Source organism: Neopelma chrysocephalum, unplaced genomic scaffold (assembly GCF_003984885.1).
Source record: "Neopelma chrysocephalum unplaced genomic scaffold, ASM398488v2 Primary Assembly neopelma1_23b, whole genome shotgun sequence".
Classification (NCBI taxonomy): domain Eukaryota; kingdom Metazoa; phylum Chordata; class Aves; order Passeriformes; family Pipridae; genus Neopelma; species Neopelma chrysocephalum.
Window position 1 is genome coordinate 7,888,028 of NW_020897692.1, and position 12,294 is coordinate 7,900,321.

At 38.7% G+C, this 12,294-nt stretch overlaps 1 protein-coding gene across 5 annotated transcripts in view; it reads left to right on the forward strand.

Moving 5' to 3' along the window:
- The window catches only part of SNAP91 (synaptosome associated protein 91), a 67,250-nt gene that overhangs the window by 31,501 nt on the left and 23,455 nt on the right, over positions 1-12,294 (forward strand). For all 5 annotated transcript variants that reach the window (XM_027696265.1, XM_027696272.1, XM_027696290.1 and 2 more), the window contains exons 9-15: positions 787-857; positions 1,270-1,275; positions 2,230-2,257; positions 3,968-4,077; positions 5,256-5,374; positions 8,309-8,323; positions 8,466-8,636. In XM_027696265.1, coding sequence (XP_027552066.1) covers positions 787-857; positions 1,270-1,275; positions 2,230-2,257; positions 3,968-4,077; positions 5,256-5,374; positions 8,309-8,323; positions 8,466-8,636 — 520 coding nt within the window. The remainder of the gene's footprint in view (positions 1-786; positions 858-1,269; positions 1,276-2,229; positions 2,258-3,967; positions 4,078-5,255; positions 5,375-8,308; positions 8,324-8,465; positions 8,637-12,294) is intronic.

A 12,294-nucleotide genomic window follows, 5' to 3' on the forward strand; every position in this document is an offset into this window, starting at 1 on the left:
ATCTTGTAGGAGTCTACTTACCCAGACTCTATTTTTATACTGGAGTAGCTAAGCCTAGTGTTCATTTATGGCTACTTTTTCTATCTGCCATTGTAACAGCAAGTGCATGCCTGAGGGTGTTGGCTGACCACAAAGAGGTTGCTTAAAATAAAACCTAAGACCAGGGAGGCTTGAAAAAGCTTAGTTTTTTATAGATGTCTAAAATAGTAATCTCTCTGCATTTTGAGCTAACTGCACAGTAACCTGTGCCAGGCTACCATTTTGAGAAGAAACACCTGTGAGGTTTTGTGATGATGGAATCTCGAACCAAAGGTAGCTGCTTCTGGGGACATTGAAAAGGACTTTTAGTTTGTTTTGTTTAGGCTGCAAATGCTGTCTAATCCTCTGGTCTTGAAGGAGGTGTTGGGGGTCTGACTGAAAGCAAAACTCAAAGTGTGACCTTGAATCTATTACTCTTAAGATTACCCTGTGGGTGCCTGTGCTGTTGTCAATGTTTAGCACTGATTTAAAGCATGACGAGCAATACATCCTGGATTTAAGTTTCAGGCGCTGTGCAGTGGAGGTAAATGTTTTCTCTCTGCAAATCTGGACACAGTATTATCTTTCTAAAAACTGTCTTTACCTGAATATTTCTAGCATGAAAATCCACTATTTCCACAGTGGTGTAAATAAAACAACAGCATGATCATGAACATGGTGGACTTCAGAGAGGCTGGTGCTGGATGTCAAAGTATGGTCAGGTTAATGCAATACATTTAGGTGTGTATCTTTCTCTTTGCTTTCAAGGCTCCTAGCAGTCTCATGGAGACCCTTGAGCAACATCTAAACTCACTGGAAGGAAAAAAACCTGGCAACAAGTAGGTATATATGTTGTACCATGTATTTAGGCATAATAGTGACACTGTGAGATTAGTTGATGTTTAGGTTTGCCTCCCCCAATCTCCATTTGTTACTTCTCTAGAAAATAAGAAAGATTAAGCTTTTCCTTTTCCTTACAAAGTCCTCTTAATGGCAACCTTTTTTAATTACTGAGGGTGGGGGGGAACACGCAGAACAAGTAAGACACTTTCCAAAAAGAAATAAAATTACCTGAGGAAAACTCTTAGAAGGAACTGGGGTTTTGCCTGCTGCTGAGGTTTTTATCATCCAAATCTATTTGTTTTCTAATGGTTTTGCATCTTCTCACTAGATACTTGTCATGGCTAAGTCTAGGAAGGATTAAGCTAAACCTGTGTTTTCTCTTTTACTGTTGCTTTCCTTGCGATTTAGTGAAGGGTAAGTACATATGTTTACATATCACTTGCATGCATGCATGATTATGTGGGGTTTTTAAGATGGCTTGAAAACTTTATAGAAATAGATATTTTCTTTAAAATGAGCTAACCTGTTCCTTGTTTTTTATGTAGTCATTAGGTTATTTTTTGTCATTTCTAATTTTTTGTCATCTTCTAATCAGTTCTACAGCTCCTAGGACTTACCCAGTTCAAGTAACTTACAGGATGGATGATAGTTCAATACTAGTGAAGTTTTATCTCTAACTCTTCCTTTCATCTCTTAGATCAAAGCAGCTCTAAAAATATGTAGCAGTATTTTGGTGCCTCATAATAATGAAATCAAACAAATGCACTGACGTACATTTGAACTTACAATTGAAGCTCTGTCAGTTATTGTTAGTGTGATTTTTGTGCATGTGGGAGAACTTTCCAACTCACTGTTTTCATACTTTTAAATACTGTTATTTTCAAGTAACTTTGACTTTCTTTAAGAGAACAGTAGACTTTGAAAACTTGCTGACACATCCTCAGAAGACTTATGTTGGATAACTGCTTCAGTATTGATGGTGTTCTGCTACTGTTGCATGGGTTTATAATGTGGTGACATCTTGCCCCAGTATTTCTTTTCTACTGGCTCCTGTAGGCCCCAAAGCAAGACATTTGCATGCATCTCTGCCTTTCTCCATTTAGTAGAGCTTATTGAAAAGGCAGAATATCTTGTGGTATCAGTTAGCTTAAAAGATTTGTTTAAGATTTGAAGTAAAATTTGCATTTCTTGTCTAAAGTGGCACATGGACTTTTGAAAAATGGAGAGGGCATGCAATTGTAGAGATCTTCAGAAAGCTTTCATGCTTAGCTTTTGGTTTTTTTGTGGGAGTTTTGATGACCAGAAACATAGTTTCCAAAATTGTACTTATCTGAAACACCCCCCCTCCGCTTTTTTTTTTTTTCCTAGATCTGGGGCTCCTTCTCCTCTGAGCAAGGTAAATACTGCCAGTTGCTGTACTAGTTAATTCTTGTTCAGGTGATATACTTTAGAAAATCATAAGGGCGTAATGATGATGTCCGTGTCTTAATCTGCTTTTACACTTTTTCACTTAGGCCCTACCTAATTGACAAAATTGCATCTTTTAATGGCTTTGTAAATAATGGCCCCATAAGAGCATGTCACTGATCTGAAGGGCTGCAGTGCTTGTACCAGTGAAGGATGCTAAGGAACTTTGCCAGGATTTGTTGATCACTCTTTTTGAGAGCTTAAAATATACGCACATTTTTATCTCAACTTTTTTTTTCCTTGCCCTCCCCCTTAATCCTCATGTCAGTGAGAAATTTACTCCATGGCATTTCTCTTCCAAATCCTTCACTCCATTTGCAGCTTATTAGGAGGATGGTCTAACTCTTTTAAAACCATGTTTGTGTGAAAAGCTAGGGGGAAAACCTTCATCTAATATATCTAGTTTCAGAAATGACCTTTATTAGTGAGACTGCTGACCTTAATGTAAAGCAAGAGTTGCTAGTGAAACTGTCTTGGTTTGAGTGTCAGATAAAGTAATGAGCTTTATGGTGTTAGTAATAGTAGCTCCTGGTATCCCTGGAGCATTGCCAGATGCCATAGCTCTGTGTCTAATAATGGGTGTTGCACGGGAAAAGCTCAATGAAATCTTCTAAATCTGAGGGAGGCAGTTCAGTGGTTGATTCTAATGAAAGCTCTTATATTTATGAAAAGCCATTTACAAAAAAACACAACAAAACCAAGTAAAAACAACAAAAAAACACCCACTCTCCTGTTTAATATGATACCACTTGGTGAGAACTACATGATGGCTCAGAAAGTGTTCTTATGACTTTAACCCTCTCTTCCTTGATGCAAACGAGGGATTTGGACCACTCTGGTTTCAAACCTTAGTAAAGCTTTGAGGAGAGTCTAGAAAGCTTATATCTATGCTAGAGTTGTAATGATGGGACAGCAGTAGAAGAACTCAGAGGAAAATCTCTTCAAATTTGCCATTGTTTTTGCTGCTTGGAAGTGGTCAGAATGGCAAGCAGTACTAAAATTAGGACTTGTTTTCAGTTGTTAGGAAAAGTATCTCTCTAGCATGTGAGATATAACAAAGCTTGTAGTATCTTTTAGAATTAAATTGACACCTTTCAAGGTAACTTGAGTCTTCAAGTTCACTGAAGAGTTGCAATATGCTTTCCTGAGTGTCTGTCCTTGCCATACTTAAAGTATCTTTATTGAGAATTGGAGGAGCTGATGAAGCAAAGTCATAGGCTGAGCTGTCTCGTATCTTCCCAAGGACTTAACCTTCAGTGCTGTTGATGGCTCTTTAAACTCTTTTCTGAAAGTTTACAAACAAACTTTTAACTTGTTTCTAACCATTTCTCTTCTACTACCATTTCTGTGGGTGGACAAACAGCTATTTCACTCCATAGACAAAATGAAGGGTCTGACAGATGCAGAAGCAAACCCTGTAGAAACTTAGTTCTTTCTTTGGAGTCACCTTGGAGTTTCTCAGCTTCACTACCATCTGAAAACTTAGCCCAGTCTTTCTTAAATTCTTTCAAAGGAGGGAACAGCTCACAATAAAAAGACCTGATGTCAAAATTGGGTTTTTTAAGTATGTGAATCTGTGCATGAATTGCTTGTGGAGAAATGCTGGTATATTGAATTTATATTTAAAATATTTCTCCAGTCTTCTCCAGCCACAACCGTTACATCTCCTAGTTCTACTCCAGCAAAAACTGTTGATACATCTCCTCCAGTTGATCTTTTTGCTACTTCATCTACAGCTGCTCCAGTCACGTAAGTTTAAAAGTGTATTTGAGTTACTGAACTGGTAGGTGCCAAAGTCACACTTGTAACAGGGGACTTGCCTCAAAAGTTTTGCTTATTTTACAGGTACTGTACACCAGTATTCAATAGGCTACATTTTTCTACTGGTGTAGATCACAAATAAACTCTTAACACAAAAAAAAAAAAAATTAAAAGTTATGACTACTCTGATTTGCTTGCAGTGTGGTAGTAATGTTATACCATTCCCAACATAAACTTCTAATTGAATAGACTGAAGTAATGTGCAAATCCAGAGTAGTCTTTGCTGACCTTCAGGATTCTGTTTCTAAAACTTCTGAATTAATATTCCTTTTTATTGCTGTTCCAATCAGTTAATGAAGCACAAAGATAATGAACTTTTGGAGGTTAAAATAAAAAATAAACATTTGACCTATGAGAAAATCTGAACCATGCTTTCCAGTCAAAACCCTAACTGCTGTTGCTCATTGTAATGAGCAGAAGTGATAGAACTCTAGAGGTCTAAAAACCTCTAAGCTTGAACCAATGGTCTGAAGATGTAACTAGCTTAAGTTAAATGTCAAGTGAAGAACTTTACTGAAGAAAGAGCTTCCACTGTTTGTTACTTAAATGTTCTAGATGAACAGGACCTGGTTTCCTAAGTAAATATCTGACTGGCTTAAGCCATTGAAGTTTTACCAACTCTCTTCTAGCTAATGTCTTTTATTGCCTGGAAATGCAGGTTTATTGATTTTTGACATGCATAATGGAATATTGAAGTAGAATGGAGATGGTTTCAGCCACAGCAGTTATTTACTCTGTTTTTAGGGACCACATGGGATTTTGAATTTTTTGTTTTGGGTGTTGTGGTGGGGTTTTTTTCAGATTTGTTGGGTTTGGGTTTTTTGTTTTTAATTGTAAGTCTCATAGATATGTTGCAATGTCATTATCAAGTAATGGAAATAAGTTAAGGTCCCATCCTGGGTTGTAGTGTGTTCTTGGCACTCACTGCACTAGGGGTGTTTATGACCAGTGCTCTAATCCTAAGACCTGAAAAAAAGGTGTCTCTGTTTCATCAGTAATCCAAACTAAGGGTAATTCCTATAATTCAATTGTGACTTTTTAAAAAAAATTTATTGAAATTGATAAATTCCTCCAGTATCTATTATCCCTCTTTCTTTTCTTGGTAGCGCTTCCAAACCATCCAGTGATCTTCTGGATCTTCAGCCAGATTTTGCCGCTACTGGGCAGGCAGCTCCAGCACCTGCTCCTACTGCTGCTGCTGCTGCTGGAGCCACATCATGGGGAGGTAGAGAAACCTCACTGTCAGCATCTCTTCTTGCAGTCTCCATCTTGCCTAGCTGAACTGAAGTCTGGCCTTTTCTCTGCTAGTACAAGATGTTCCCAGCTCCCTCCGAGGCTTCTGCTGACCTGTCAGGCAGGCACTCCTTTGCAGCACAAGGCTACTTCTTCTTTCCAGGGATATGCATAATAGCATAAGCTGCTTATAAGGGCCTGGCTGCAAAGCTGGGGGGAGCCAGGATTATGTGACTAAAAGTGAGCAGGAGGGGGATGGATGAAGGTGAACAGGTAGGATAGGCACTTCAAAACAGAAGAACTAGAACTGCTCATGTGCTTATTGGAAAGGTGAGGGCAGAAATCAACTCTTCTATTCATAAAGCAAACCCCACAGATCAGTAGGAGGAGGATCAAAAATACATTTTAAGATAGAAATGCATCTACAGCAAATGGTGGCAACTTAGTTCTGTTGCAATTGTGATTACTTCTGACAACCCTTAACGTATTTTAATAAAATACCTTCCTTGTCTGCTTAGAATAATAATATAAAAATAGAAATAGAGGGCTAACTGCTTTCAAACAGGAATGCCTAACCACCTCTCTGGAATCGAAGCTCTGTAGTGAACTGAGCCTGTTATTCCAGGCAGCACCAGCAGCTGGTGATCTGAAGAGGACCACAGTAAATGTAGGCAGTGTTCACTCCTGTATTGCTAAGACAAGGAATTAGGCCAGTAATTGTGATTTAACTTACATAGTTGTAAACCCACTGTAGTATAATCTTAAGAGATCCTATGTGGCAGCTTAATGAACTAATCAGCCCTCTCACACCAGGAATGCAACACTGAGTCATGTTGACTCTACTATCAGTGCTAATCCGATGGTGTCTGCATTCCCTATTTCTGTTTTTAGTTTTAGTTCATTAAAGATGACATTGTATCTCAGCCACTGCATTATGATAGGGATAGCTATGGCTTTCATGTAGACCATGTTTTGCATATTCCAGTTTAATCTGTTGAATTGATTTTACTTTTTCACAAATGTCAGTTTTATGACTGCTCTGATTTGGTGTTGGGAGTACTGTTGTTCTGAGCAGGAGGCTGGACAAGATAACCTTCTTTCCACTCAGGACTTTTGGGAGGATGTGGGACAGTGGGACATGCTACTTGAGGTGCTTACTCTTCTGGGCTAAAGCAAGTTAAGGTAGGAACTCATGAGGAAATAGTAGGAGAGGGAGGAAGTTGGAAGAAGTGCTGCAGCTTGGAATAGCTAGAAGAATGTGAATATCAAATACTTCAAGATGCAGCATCAATACATGTCAACAATAAATGATCTTGCTTTTCTCAGTCTCCCTGGCAGTGTAGATCCTATGTATTCTGGGATATACTGGATATATTCACTGTAGTGAATATACGTGTTTAGGGATATATACAGTATACATACACTACGTTATCTAGCAAATGGACTATAAATTGTGATCTGCACTTCTGTGCTAACAGGAGATCATCAAGGTAGGGTAATAGTTTGCCTGCAGCATACTGCAGGGTGAATAGATAGGCATTTGGCAGTTAAGCTAGACTATAGTATTACAAAAAATACAGGAGGTCAAATTCTGCGTCCTTGTGAGGTCTGACTCGTGGATATAAAAGCAAATTGACTTGAATTTTTGCTCTGAACTACCTTGCAGTGTGCCTTAGAACATGGATTTTCTAATCGTATTGTTAATTTGATATTACTATACAAAAAATATTGGGTTTAATCATTCCTATTTTAACAGTAAGTGTAGGTTGCTATGATGGATAATTGTAATTTCACTGTATTGAGATCTATAACGTAACTGAATAACGAAAATGCATTGAAGAATAAGCTAATAGAACTTAAAAGTTTGCCAACAGCTGTTTAAGTCCAGCTGAGACATTCACCTGGTGTGCAGTAATGGGATACCAGAGTGCTGCATTTTTAATGTACTGTTCTGCTCTTTCAGAATGGTATTTTGACTTACCTCAGCTTGTGCAGTCAGTCTCAAGTAGAGCTCTCCCAAGGAACCAATTATGAAAACTGTAAAAAACCTACATGTGGGTTCTTGCTGCCTTTTTTACAAGTGTTGTAAAATAAGGACAAATTTGTGAAGATTGAGCAGTGCTTGCTCAAATAATTTTGCTTCCTGCATGCTAACCCATAGTAAAGCATCTGGACTCTGTGCTTGCTGTTCAGTGTGGATCAGATGAACCCATGGCCGTGTTATGTGTACAATGAGCAACACGGAGCTACTGGTTACTAAATAGTTAGCTGGTGAGCTCAGATAATCCTAACTACAGAATTAAAATATAATAGGACAAACTCATTAGTTTTCACAGGTTTTTAAATCTTTTATGTAGTCAAAGCTTCTGTGTTTGAGCTCAATCTGACTGATCTCAGAGGACATCAAATTGTGGGAAAGTCTGTCATTAAAGATGCTTCACTGGCTTCCAGAAACAATTCACTAAGGAACCAAAGTTGGAGCAGAACCAATCTGCTTATGCTTACCCTTCCTTCCCGCCTTCCTTCCTGCCTGCCTGCCTCCCTCCCTCCCAACAGTTGTCCCAAGTCAAAGGATCGCTACCTGTTTGTCTCTTACAATATACTTGGGGCACTAGGGATGTCATGTATTGTATCCTGAAATAACACTGTATTTGTAAGCTGCTCTCTACTAGAATACCCTGGCTTTAGTGCCAGTTCTGTGAAGGGTTCTACTGATGTACTCATTCTGTTTTGAATAGTTATTAAACAGAATGGGCTTTGTCATGTCAGAATAACTTCCTGAATTTTAGAAAATCAAGTGTAGAAATTGTTTAACCTAGACATGTCACTTAGAATGAACATTTGGGTAATGAACATCTTCAATCTGGAAGCTCTACTAATCGGTCTGTTTCTTTATTCTGCTGTCATTTTAATGGACAATCATTAGACCTCTTGGGAGAGGGTGAGTAATAGTTTTAATTTCTAAGACTTCTGAATGTTAAGACTCCTGAATAAGCTCCAGCTTTCTGGACTTGAGTGATTGTGGTCTCTCTGCCTCTCTCCTTACTTTTCGCATTTGATCTTCATTATATGGTTGCATATAGATAATCTGGCTGCACTTTCCGGTGTTACCTCTGAGCCACAGATTTCAGATCCGTTTGCTGCAGAGCCTAGTGCAACTACTGCTGCAACTACTGATACTACAACTACTTCAGCTGCTGCCGCCACAACTACAACTGTTACTGCTGCCACTGCTGAAGTGGATCTCTTTGGAGGTTAGTTTGGTTGCTGTAGTGCACTACACCAGCTCATGAGGTAGATGAAGCAACATTGAGTTCAGCTGTTGTAGCAAGGCATCTGATTTAACCAGCTATAGCAGAGGTGCCTGTGTGTTGGATGCTAAATGGAACAGGAAATATAAACTGCCCAACTACCTCTTTTTTTGCTGTGCTAATAGACTCCCGTGCATATATGAAAAATGGAAAACTGTATACCTTAAGGCTGAGTTACCTTATGATTGAACAGCTAAGAACAGTAGTTCTCAGGTCCACACCGGGGTAAGCAGGTATTGTTTTCACATTATTCAATAACTGTGCACTGTGCTACAATTTCTGGGAAAAGCAGCTGTGCTTTCATAGTTGAAGAGGATGGATATGGCAGTGTCCTGCCCCTTCATTAGTTGTCACGCTTCAGCTGTACTGTGTTTCTTTTGAATATCTCCTACAAATATAGTATTGAGCCAGCTGAAATTACTGTGTTTCAGCATTCTTGAGTCTGGATTATATTTCACAAGACATTTGCAGTAAATTAAAGTGGTGATGAACTTGCACTAAATGCCAACTTTGTCAGTAAGGTATAGGAAACATATTCTTATAGTTTGGTTGTGCTCTTTCAGTCTTTAATGTTATCTGCTATCCACTTGAGTAAGAATTCTCACTATATGTTGTCAGTTTTCTTGTCACTCCTGTGGAGCAGGAGGCTTCTCAACAACATGTCAGAAATTACATTTCTTTTCAACACTATACCAGCCTAGTAATGGAGAATTCTTCCTGTTTAAAAACTGTTAACATTTTTAATGTCACCTGACCATTGTATTTTTCTATTTTTCTCTTCCATTGATGCGTACTTTCAGCATGACAGTCGGTGTCAGGAATAAGTAATAACTTACTTGCTATGAAAACCGAATTACAGTATCTTCTCTGTGGTGGTTGTTTATCTGTCACTTTTGCTGACAGGAGTGCTGAAGAGGTCTCATACGTGAACAGTTTTGACTACAAAGCTGTTTCCTAAAGACTTAATGTTCCTAGTTAGAATTTTTTTAGGACTGACTTCAGCAGACAGCACCAAACTATCCGCAGTAAAAATGCTGAAAAGAGCTACAAAAGGAGTACAACTGCTACCTGCTACTTAGTCCCTCCTTTTACAAAGATTGATACTAATCCTAGTGCCACAGGATTGGCCAGTTAACAAGCAATTTTAAAATAGTCATGGGCAAGGTTCTGGATGCCACTACCACTAGGAGCAAGAGAGAGTCTAATGTTGGTTACTCTCAGAAGCCTGTTGCAGAAGCCGAGACCTGTGCTCATCAACAGCCCTGCAGATGCATAGTGTGTGAAAGCTTTGGGGTCAAGCCAGTCTTGGATAGAGCACTTTCAAATTGCATTATTAATTTAGCATAAATGTATGACTTTTTGAAAAATGAAACAATAGTTAAATGGATAGAAATCACTGTAAACATGTGATTAGAACGTGTTACATGTGATTGTAACAGGTGATTAGAAAAACACCTGCCCATGACTTTCGTCCAGTACTACAGCAACAGGATGCAACTTTTATTTTCTACCTTTACCACTATTCTGTGCCTGGAAAAAAGAAGCTACTGCCAGATCATGTGTGTTCTTCCAGGCTTCTCAAGTGGCAAAGACCTGGATGTGTTTGGTTTCTAGAGATTTAACTTATCATTGGATAACTTAGTGACGCATATTAAGAAGTGGAGTTGCCTTCACCCTCCAGTGTGGAAAGAATTTTATTTTTGCGGTATGCAGACTTTCGTGGCTTGATCTCTTCTTTTAAAGAGAATGTGTTTTGTTGCTCAAATGCTATAAATCTCCAGTGGATTATATGTTAGATGAATAGTGACTTTTTCCTGGAACACTTGAGGATGAAACAAGGTTCTATTATTTATGATAGCAGAAAACCTCTAGTTCTCAAGAAGAAAAATCTCTAAGCACTCTGAGCAGTGGAGGTACTTTTGCAGTGCCTTCAAGACACCCACTGGCCAAACCCTTTTAAGATCCATGAGTCCATACTGAACTTCCATCTCTCTGCTCATGGTTTGGGGGTTTTTTTGGTTTTTTGTTTGCTTTTCTTCTGAAGGCTGTGCTGTAAGTATATACTAGCATACTACGCTAGCATTCATTGTCACTTTAAGATTATGTACAGTGCAAGAAGAGGTAGTTTTGGAGGCAGGCACGGTTGCTCTATAGCTTTTGTGCTGTTAGACATGCTTACGCTTAATGTGATTAAGTAGGTATTTGACCTTCGAGGTCTGCTGGAGATAGTCTTTGAGGTCACCTTAACTTCTTGCAGCTTGCCAGTGCTTTCTTGCTTCACATGGTTTCTTGTGGTGAGGTGTGGTAAGGGAAGGTACAGTGGCAGTGATCTCAGGAGAAAAAAGATAAAGAGTCTTCAGGGAGTGGCTGATTAGAGGAAGAAGCTGAAAGCTGCAGGAGAAAGGCAGCCAAGCTGAGGGAAGAAGCAGAAGAGGAGGCTTTGGAATGGTTATTGACTGCTAACTCTTGCACTGTACTGCTGACACTTTAACTGGTAGGAGCCTGCATGCTTCCTAGGACTGGGATTTGTCTTTAAGACATAAGCTCTGCATTATGTCTTCATCTCTAATACGGTATTGGAAAGCAGATGAAAAATGCAGGACTTATGTAACATAGCTTTTTTAAAGAACTCAGTCTCATTAATGGACAAGCTCTCAGTTACCTGGGCCCACTTGAAGAATTCCTTGTCGTGTTTCTACGATAAACAAGAGGAGGCTGTTTTCAAAGTGCAGCTGGAATCATTCCTTAGAGGGAGAAATGTAAAGGTAAAAGAAAAGCGAAAAACCTTGAAATGCCACATCTCTCAGTAATAGAATTTTGCACAGTATGTCTGGACACTAGGAATGTGCTATTGAGTTACATGTTGTTGTGTGATTACACTGTAAGCAGTGCAAGTAACAAGTCATGGTGGACATTGTGCAAATGTCAATTGTTAGGCATTCAGATGACTTGAATTGTAAGTGGTCAGGAGAGCTATGGTTTTCCCTGTAAAGAAACCACAGGCCAAGTGTGAAGACTTTTGGCACTTGATGGCTAATGAATGTCCCTTATGCTGGAACATGCTGGTATAGTGAGGTAGCAATTAGTTTAAAAAACAAACAAGAAAAAAATTTGCAGCATTGTTATTATTATTTCATAGAATCATTAAGGTTGGAAGAGACCTTTAAGATCATCAAGTCCAACTGTCACTTTCCTAGCGCTGAGCCTAGTAGAATACTTCTTTTTAACTCAAGTCGGGTTCACCATGTCAAAAAGTAATGAAGGGTGACTGAAGAGGGGAAAAAACTGTGGAAACAGTTTCTCATGTACACTTTAGTTCTATGATCTTTCCTATACTTGTGACTTTCTATAGGTATGTTTCGCTTGTTGCATAATACATTAAATTATTATAAGTCAGCTGTATCATCATGTGTGAGTAACTTTGTCATGTATTGATGCTGTGGCATCAAATAAAACCTGAATTTATGAAATGAAACAGATCACTCTTCAGGAACGCTTATTTTACTGCAAACAAGGTGTATTGAACCACTGCTTCAGTATTTCAGAACTTTAAAATGCCCTTGTTTGCATATGATTTCAATAAGAATGATATTTATTAATT